This window comes from Hylobates moloch, unplaced genomic scaffold, assembly GCF_009828535.3.
Source record: "Hylobates moloch isolate HMO894 unplaced genomic scaffold, HMol_V3 SCAFFOLD_9, whole genome shotgun sequence".
Taxonomy (NCBI): Eukaryota; Metazoa; Chordata; class Mammalia; order Primates; family Hylobatidae; genus Hylobates; species Hylobates moloch.
Window position 1 is genome coordinate 33,324,264 of NW_026652284.1, and position 9,744 is coordinate 33,334,007.

General features: G+C 39.9%; 1 protein-coding gene and 1 long non-coding RNA gene across 2 annotated transcripts in view; one reads left to right on the plus strand and one right to left on the minus strand.

The window, feature by feature from the left end:
- On the plus strand, positions 1-5,974 carry TCF24 (transcription factor 24). Its single transcript, XM_032758431.2, has 2 exons — positions 1-390; positions 5,732-5,974. Exons 1-2 carry the CDS (start codon positions 1-3, stop codon positions 5,843-5,845), a joined length of 504 nt encoding a protein of 167 aa, XP_032614322.1. The 3' UTR covers positions 5,846-5,974.
- LOC131384277 (uncharacterized) overlaps positions 4,444-9,744 on the minus strand; it is a 27,490-nt gene continuing 22,189 nt past the window's right edge. The window contains exons 4-5 of the long non-coding RNA XR_009214957.1: positions 5,700-5,795; positions 4,444-4,581 (exon numbers count right to left, since the gene is read on the minus strand). This is a non-coding gene — a long non-coding RNA (uncharacterized LOC131384277). The remainder of the gene's footprint in view (positions 4,582-5,699; positions 5,796-9,744) is intronic.

Genomic DNA, 9,744 nt, shown 5'->3' on the forward strand with positions numbered 1-9,744 from the left:
ATGGACCGCGGCCGCCCAGCGGGCAGCCCCCTCAGCGCCAGCGCCGAGCCCGCGCCCCTGGCCGCCGCCATCCGCGACTCGAGTCCCGGGCGGACTGAGCCGGGGCCGGCAGGCCCCGGGGGCGGCTCGCGTTCCGGGAGCGGGCGGCCGGCGGCGGCGAATGCGGCGCGGGAGCGCAGCCGGGTGCAGACCCTCCGGCACGCTTTCCTGGAGCTGCAGCGCACGCTGCCGTCCGTGCCGCCCGACACCAAGCTGTCCAAGCTGGACGTGCTGCTGCTGGCCACCACCTACATCGCGCACCTCACTCGCAGCCTGCAGGACGACGCCGAGGCGCCGGCGGACCCCGGGTTGGGCGCCCTGCGCGGCGATGGCTACCTGCACCCGGTCAAGGTAAGCGGGCGTGGCGCACCGCGGGGCTGGGGCCGAGACCAGGACACCTTGATCTGCCCTGCCAGTCACGGTCTTGGGTAGATGTTCTCATTCCTTTTCGGGTGAGGCGGGAAGCCGACCGGGAGAACGACCTCGGCCCGCGAGGGTACTGGTGGCAAGGTCCCCGCCGCGAGAGCCTGCGCCTTCGCGGTTCACAGGTGGCTGGCGAGGCGTTTAAAGCCGGGGTGGCTTGAGTAAGAGTCTCGCAGGCCCCTTACAGGATGCCTCCGAAGGATTTGTGTGCCTTCCAAGGTGAGAAATGGGGGCTTGGTTGCACATCCTGATAATGTTTAATATCTGAGTTGTATGTATGACCCTCTGAGAGTTTTTAAGCATCTTTTATTTACATAATTACGCTTTCATTGATTTTTATGGGATATTTGAAAGATTTCACTGGGGTAATGGCCCTAAGTGATTCTAGGAAAACACTGTTGAAATTTTTTGGTAAAACTAATAAGAACAAATGAGACCATTCTGCATCTCAATGGAGTAAAATTTAAGTCCGTTTAAATAAAGGTTAAATATCATAGACTTGACAGCTACCAAAAGTGTTAGAAAAAACTACAGTGTTTTTAAATACGTTCGTAATAGATTGGCATGTATGTTGAGTGAATTGATTACTAAATTCAAAGTCTGTAATGTACAAAATTAGACAAGAGAATCCATTTTGCGTCATTTCTTTACATATTGGTAAAATGGTCACAGTTTTCACTTAACATGGTATGTATGATTATGCTTCGTTACCTATTGCAGTATTCAGTTTTTGCATCATCCTCCTCTCCTAGATTTGATTGTTTTGAAACCTTACGCTGATTTTTCTGTTTCAAATGCATCATCTCATTACTTGCTAAACCTAAATTTTCAGTTTTGGCTCCACTACCCTGAAATATTTGGCCACATGCGCGCGCGCACACACACACACACACAAATGCAAAGTTAAGACTTAAGACTTAGCTTTAAGTATATCAGTGTTCAATAAATTATTTAATATGGTAAAGCACACCCTCTGATATTAACTGAACTTACAATTCTGTGGTAAGGTTTAACAAAATTTACTTTGCAAATATAATCATAATGATAGACTTAAATGATTTCAATATTAAATATGAAGACATGAAATATCATTATTTATAATTACGATAGACCTTATTTCATTTGTAAGTTTTATAATCTCAGCAGAAAAGTCATTATTAAGGGGTTTTGTATTACCGTATTCATTAGATTGCTATTCGAATATACCATTAATATTAAATTTCTTTTGACTTGACATTTGCCATATACTCTAAGGAAGTTTATTTTAACGTTAAGTAGATTGTAATACGAAGAGCATCTGTTAAATACTTTATGGGAGATATAATTCAGAATGAGAAGTCAAGATGCTTTTCAACTTATTTTCTTGGAATGCTTTTCTTGAATGAATAATGTTAGAAGCGGCATTTCCATGTAACAATAAGCATAGCAAGCGTCTTTTTGCACTTGATTCATGTACCAAATGTTTTTGTAATCATAACTTTTTATTTGTAAATATTGATTGTTTTTATTTTAAAAGACAACTCTAGAGATAATGATACAAAGCCAAAGATTTTTTTTAATGAAATTAATGTTGCTTGAACAAGTGACTAAAATCAAGCATGTTTTAAAATCAAACATTTATTGAATTCCTACTATGTGCAAAGCACCATTTTAGGGGAGTGAACACAATTAATAAGACTCAGTCCCTTTCCTATATGAACATATTATTGAGACAAAGACAAAGAAACAAATAACAGTGTTGGAAGGGAGAATGTTATATTTTCCATAAAAGAACTATAATTATGTGCTACGGAAGTTCAGAGGAAAGAGATGTTATGTACATAATTGAAACTGCCTGTTAACTGTTAACACATTATTTTACAGACACTACCAAAATGTTTAAACATTGTCTACCTTTGATTAATGTGAAAGAAATTAAAATATCCTAACTATTTATACTTTTATGGTCAACTAAAGGCTCATTATAAACTATTGTTTTGTAAAAGTGTTCTAAAATGACTTCATTTTTCTGCCTTACAACATAGTGTTAGGTCTTACCCTGATGACCAAAGCTTTTTAACAAATATTTCAAGGCCATTATTTTGAATCATCAGTCCTTATTATCAGTATTGTTAGTACATTACCACTGTTGGGGATTTACTTTAAGAGCATTTCATAGCAAGACTTCCTCTCTACTAAGAATCTTAAAAATTAGGTGGCTGTGGTGTGTGCACCTGTAGTCCCAGCTACTGGGGAGGCTTATGCGAGAGGACTGCTTGAGCCCAAGAGATTGCGGCTACATTGCACCACTGCATGCCTGGGCAACTGAGCAAGACCCTGTCTCAAAAAAGAAAACAAACATCTCAAATGAAACTGGAAGTTTAAGAGACTGGGAACCTGGTGCATAGCCTGAAATGGCAGTTTTTAATCCCTGTGGGGTATGAGCAATTTATTTCTATCAGCATCAGCTGCCCAAAAGGTAGTGATTCTCTAAGAAACAGGAATGTATTTCAGATCTCTACATTGGCAGAAAAACACAGATGACTTTATTATCGTGCCCCTTATTTAATAATCATTGCCTATGATAGGTAAACAATAATTGAAAAAAATAGATAACAGGGTTTTGTTACTTTTGAGTCACTTAATTAAGTGCTTTTTTTGTTGTTGTTTTTTGAGATGGAGTCTCTCTCTGTCACCCAAGCTGGAGTGCAGTGGTGCGATCTCAGCTCGCTGCAACCTCCGCCTCCCAGGTTCAAGTGATTCCCCTGCCTCAGCCTCCCGAGTAGCTGGGACTATAGGTGTGCGCCACCACACCTGGCTAATTTTTGTATTTAATAGACACAGAGTTTCACCACGTTGGCCAGGATGGTCTCGATCTCCTGACCTCATGATCCACCCACCTCAGCCTCCCAAGAGCTGGGATTTTTAAGGTCTTCAGTTTCAGGTTCAGTTCTAGTTAATTATGAGTTTGCTAAATTTTCTAAGCTTAATGAAACTACAGTAAATGGTTTTAAAGATACCCTATTAGGGAAAGTAGAGCTAAGTAAGGATTGTGTTAATCTGCACAATCCTGAAACAAACTGTTGAAAAGAAAATGTAAATCAGTCAACTGGCTTTTTTGGCATCGTGATGACATGCAACCTAACCAATATTCTATGTACATTTTAATTTCAGACTCTTAAAACTGTGTGTCTACATTAAATTAAGTTCAATAAAATCATTACAAGCCTTTTTGAAAATCAAGGACACAACATTCTTAAAAAAGAACACTTATTTTATTAATCTATGAAAAAGGAGGCAAAATTCCACATATACAGTTTTAGGTTTGCTTCGTTAATTTTATCCTAGCAAGGATGAAAGAAATAGACGCCTTCATTTGTCTCCACACTTGGCTGAATGATTTAGAGCAATTCTTTTTTTTTTTTTTTTTTTTTTTAGCAATTCTTAACACAGTGGGACCTGGATAGCATGTAAGAGGACCACCAGTAGAGCATTCAGTAGTATTTTAATTTTATTTGCTTTCAAGTGTATTTAGTTCATATAATTCTCAATTTACATTTGACATTTGAGCATGAGATTTTTATGCTTATGAAAATTGGGCAGGTAAAAGGTTTCAAAGCACTGGTATATAATGTAGCCACAAATTCTGCACTTAAAGTTGATATCTGTACTACACTATTCACTATGTGTATTAGTCTGCTCAGGCTGCCCTAACAAAATACCACAGACTGGCTCTTTTAAACAACAGAAATTTACTTTCCCTCAGTCTGGAGACTGGAAAATCCAACATCAAGATGCAGGGTTTAGTTCCTCGCAAGGGCTATCTTGCTAGCTTGTAGATGGCCCACTTCTCTCTGTGTTCTCACTTGGCCTCTACATGTACACTGAGAGAGAGAGAGAGATTCCTTTTTTTTTTTTTTTTTGAGATGGAGTTTCACTCTTATTGCCTAAGCTGGAGTGCAGTGGCGTGATCTCGGCTCACTGCAACCTCCGCCTCCTGGGTTCAAGCGATTCTTCTGCCTGTGTGTGTTCGCTGATGAAGATAGGTAGCCTGCTTACATAAGGCAGCACTTGCTCCCTGGAGAGTGTGGGACCAGATTGCTGACCTTTAGGAGTTGTATTTTTTTTTTCAGTCCCTCTCTGTATTAAAAAAACAAAAGTAGTATTCTAAGGATCTTAGAACTTAACTGATTATATGACACCTGCCTCCCTCCCAAAAGAGTTTTATTCTGAAAGAACTACTCATATAATATGCTTTTTCATCATTGTGTCTGTCTGGCAATAAATTATATTGTTTGAGAGATTGCCCATCATAAAGATGAATTTAGAAAAATCACCATCAGTAATTCAAATGTGATGATTACCAAAAGGTTAGAGCTAGATGATGTCAATACATACAGACATTTAATCAGGATGTTCTCTTAGTATCATACCAAATATTCTAATATTTATGACTTCTAGATATCGTTTTTTAGCTAGATAAGATGCATAGATGGGGCTGGGCTTGGTGGCTCACGCCTGTAATCCCAGCACTTTGGGAGGCTGAGGCGGGTGGATCACTTGAGGTCAGGAGTTCAAGACCGACCTGGCCAATGTGGTAAAACCCTGTCTCTACTAAAAATACAAAAATTAGCCAGGCGTGGTGGTATGCGCCTATAATCCTAGCTACTCAGGAGGCTGAGGCAGGAGAATCGCTTGAACCCAGGAGATGGAGGTTGCAGCGAACTGAGATCGTGCCACTGCACTCCAGCCTGGGTGACAGAGCAAGACTCCGTGTCAAAAAAAAAAAAGTATAGATAGTTGACATTTTTCACTGTGGTCCTTTGACACGTATAGACACATAATACCACATAGAACTTTTTAAAATATACTGCTCACTTCGGCAGCACATATACTAAAATTGGAACGTTTAAAAATATTTTTAAAGCCAAGGATCTAGTTTTAGGCTTAATTTTGCTTTAGGTTTAGTTTAAAATTAAAACATTATGGGCAGATATATTTTTCTACACTTTAACTATATTTATTTTTCATGATTTCTTGCAGTTCTTGTCCATAAGCACACATATTACTTCTAAAATGTTAATCAAAGTCTGAGTATATTTTTGTTTTTTACTGTTAGCATTAATAAACATTTTTTCATGTTGTTTCTTATACTTCATACTTATAATTGTTATTAGCTACATAATATTGCATTTGCATTGGGCTATTTGCAATCTTTAACATTGTAGACCATGTTAATATATGTCATAGATACTAACGTTTGAATTCTTGCTGAAATAATCTTTTTTAGAAATGGCCCATGCGATCAAGATTGTACATCGGTGCTACTGGTCAATTTCTGAAGCATTCTGTTTCTGGAGAAAAAGCAAATCATGACAACACTCCAACAGACTCACAGCCTTAGGCTCTCCCCTGATGGGGGCTGGTAGAAGTGGTGGCTATTGTTTTTAAATACTGTGACATAATTCTATATTTATTATATGAGACGTAACAAAATTTCTGAAAGTTTACATGTGAACCCATAGTTGGATGTTCGGGTTTATCTGTCTAAATGTGGAATGAAATAATCAGTGTTATATAAAACACACAGCTTGGCCGGGCGCGGTGGCTCACGCTTGTAATCCCAGCACTTTGGGAGGCCGAGGCGGGCGGATCACGAGGTCAGAAGATCAAGACCACGGTGAAACCCCGTCTCTACTAAAAATACAAAAAAATTAGCCGGGCGTGGTGGCGGGCGCCTGTAGTCCCAGCTACTCGGAGAGGCTGAGGCAGGAGCGGAGCTTGCAGTGAGCCGAGATTGCGCCACTGCACTCCGGCCTGGGCGACAGAGCGAGACTCCGTCTCACACACAGCTTATCTGTTCAGTGTGAGAGTCACTAGTATATAGTGCAAGAGAAATTATTAGAAAAAAGAAGTCACATGAAAGCAAACAATTGTGTATATAGCTAAAGAATGCAATATAGATATTGCTATAGTGTATCTATTACAAACAGAAAAGTTCGTATCTATTGGTGCAGTCTTCCTAGTTTAAAAAGATAAAAATCTGTGTTTATAATATACCAGTATTCCTTTTTTGTGAAAACCATACTGTGCTTAAGTTGGTCTAAGATGCCATTTCAATTGAAGAAAACTGTTGCAGTAATATGATGATGCAATAAATTCAATAAGTAGTTATTTTTCCCTCTTAGAAAACTTGCTTGGAGTATTAGAAATGGTTTGCTCAGAGGACAGGGCTTGGTCACCTTCCTAGAGGGTTATTCTGTATCTTACAGTGTTTGCAACTTGTGGAAGGCACTGGGAATCCCTGCAGTCCAGTGTGAACAGGAGACCAGGTGTCAGCAGACAGCAGAGTTCACAATGTAGGTGCATGTCACCACACCTGGCTAATTCTTTTATTTTTTTGTAGAGATGGAGTCTTACTGTGTCGCCTAGGCTACTCTTGAAATCCTGGCTCAAAAAATCCTCCCGCCTCACCTACCAAAGTGTTGGGATTATAGGCAAGAGCCACTGTGCCTGGCCCAGTTTTGTTGTTTTAATGTGAATATACTCATAATGTGACAGAAGCATATCTTTTTGCAAGAAAGATATATAATAAAAGTTCTCTACATATTAATATGTAGAAAAGTACTTGCATATTTAAATATTTGTAAACATATTTACCTACTCATGGAAAGAAATAAAAAGTAAAATGAGATTTGGATTCAGCCATTCACTATTATAAGTTATTGACATAAGAAGTGCTAAAAAGAATCTTTATCCTAAGGAATGAAATCAAAACTTCTTTAAAGTTACCTCAAACTGAATTGTAAACACTAAATTTAACAGCAAGAATTTCAGAAAAATTATTTTCTTGCTAATAATTCTTAAGATTTATTAGTTTGGCTAGTTTTTAAAGCATTTAACTGGGGAAAAAACTGTGTTGAATAATTAGACTTCTAAGTCATCTTGTTAAATAGTAGAGCTTTGCCTTTGATGATATTACTTTTTAATTCTTCTCATCCAGTTACAAGTTGTGTTAATGCCAAAGAAGTGTATTTGTTACAGATTTTTGTAACATTTTATTAAATTGCTAGATATGGTGGTAGATTTTGGTATGTTGGAAAATTACAGAGGAGAAATTGCATATTTTCACTCAAAGATTCAAAGGAGCATGCTGTTTTAATGCTTTAATGGCGAATGGTCACGATAAGAGGTATTATAAAAATAAAGTACTAATTTGAAAATTAGTCTGTTAAATTTGCGTTTCTCTCTTTGGATATTTAACAAACACTGAAGCTACTTTTGAAAATCTTTTTAGACGATAGATACCTACTTGGTGTTAGCTTCTTTTTTACCATGCTGTCTTTTTTTTTTTTTTTTTCTGAGACAGAGTCTCCCTCTGTTTTTCAGGCTAGAGTACAGTGGCACAATCTCCACTCACTGCAACCTCCACCTCTTGGGTTCAGGCTATTCTCATGTCTCAGCCTCCTGAGTAAGTGGGACTACAGGCATGTACCACCATGCCCACCTAACTTTTGTATTTTTAGAAGGAGACAGGGTTTCACCATGTTGGCCAGGCTGGTCTCGAACTCCTGACCTCAAGTGATCCGCCTGCCTTGGCCTCCCAAAGTGCTGGGATTACAGGCGCAAGCCATGGCACCCAGCCTCTGTTGTTTTTCGAGATGGAATCTCACTGTGCTGCCCAGGCTGAAGTGCAGCGGCGAGATCCCAGCTTACTTCAATCTCCACCTCCCAGGTTCAAGCAATTCTCCTGCCTCAGCCTCCCGAGTAGCTGGGATTACAGAGGCGTGCCACCATGCCCAGCTAATTTTTATATTTTGGGTAGAGATGGGGTTTTGCCATGTTGTCCAGGCTGTTCTCAAACTCCTGGCCTCAAGTGATCCACCCACCTCAGCCTCCCAAACAGCTGTGATTACAGGCATGAGCCACCACTGAGGAAATAATCTAATACACACAAAACATCTCTTTACAGTGGCCAACATGATTCACTTAGAAATGAACACGATTTATATTTGTTATCATAACATTATAAGACAAGTGGCTTGTTGGCTCTATGTATAATTGTATTGTTCTTATTAGCTGGCAGGGAGAAGAAACCACAAATCAGACTGCTTCTGATCTCAATTTATATATTAGATATTTTGAGAGATGGCTTAATCCAAATGCTCTTTTCTTACTATGTGTGGGTTACTGCAAACTATATCAATTGTGTATTTTATTTGAAAAGCTATGAACTTTGACTCCTCTAGCACTAGCAGATTCTTTCTTAACCTGGTGACAAATTAATGAGTTTTTTGTTTGTTTTTTGTTTTGTTTTTTGAGACAGAGTCTTGCTCTGTCGCCCAGGCAGGAGTGCGGTGGCACGATCTCGGCTCACTGCAAGCTCCGCCTCCCGGGTTCACGCCATTCTCCTGCCTCAGCCTCCCAAGCAGCTGGGACTACAGGTGCCCGCAACCACGCCCAGCTAATTTTTTTGTATTTTTAGTAGAGATGGGGTTTCACCATGTTAGCCAGGATGGTCTTGATCTCCTGACCTCGTGATCCACCCACCTCAGCCTCCCAAAGTGCTGGGATTACAGGCGTCAGCCACCGCGTCCGGCCAAGTTTTTTAAAATCATTGCTGGTGGCCAGGCGAGGTGGCTCATGCCTGTAATCCCAGCACTTTAGGAAGCCAGGGTGGGAGGATAACTTGAAGTCAGAAGTTCGAGACCAGCCTGGGCAACATGGTGAAACCCTTTCCTTCTCTACTAAAAATACAAAAAAAATAGCAGGGCTTGGTGTGTGTGCCTGTAGTGCCAGCTACTCAGGAGGCTGAGGTGAGAGGATTGCCTGAGCCTGGGAGATTGAGGCTGCAGTGAACCATAATCATGCCACTGCACTCCAGCCTATTATGGCTGAAGGATGTGATTGATACCTGATTTCCCAGATGATGTAAGACACAGTGTAGTATTGCTGTTTTTCTCTGATACATGCACTTTGGATTTTTTCATTTTGTTTCTGTTGTCATTTTAAAAGAACTCAAAAGCTAAGATTGTAAAATTTTAAAAGCACTAGGAAAATACTGTAAAGCTGTGTGTCTCAAAGATAATATGTACTTATGTAATGCTAGCTGGTGGTCTTATATGCAGCTGTTGTACTGAAAAATAAATGTTGCTTAAATCCTGTAGATTTGCTGCCTATAGATAAGACTCTGAGCACTGCACAGATGGCACTGCAGCACAGTTGGGAATGAGGGACATTAAGTATTCTTACCTAACTACATAAACCTGGGAAAGGTTTCTCTTTTTTTTTTTTTTTTTTTTT

Excerpts from the sequence above, each read along its gene's own strand:
- TCF24 (XM_032758431.2), top strand. The coding sequence starts at position 1 with ATGGACCGCGGCCGCCCAGCGGGCAGCCCCCTCAGCGCCAGCGCCGAG. Across the intron at positions 391-5,731 it reads GCTACCTGCACCCGGTCAAG|AAATGGCCCATGCGATCAAG; the intron begins GTAAGCGGGCGT and ends AATCTTTTTTAG.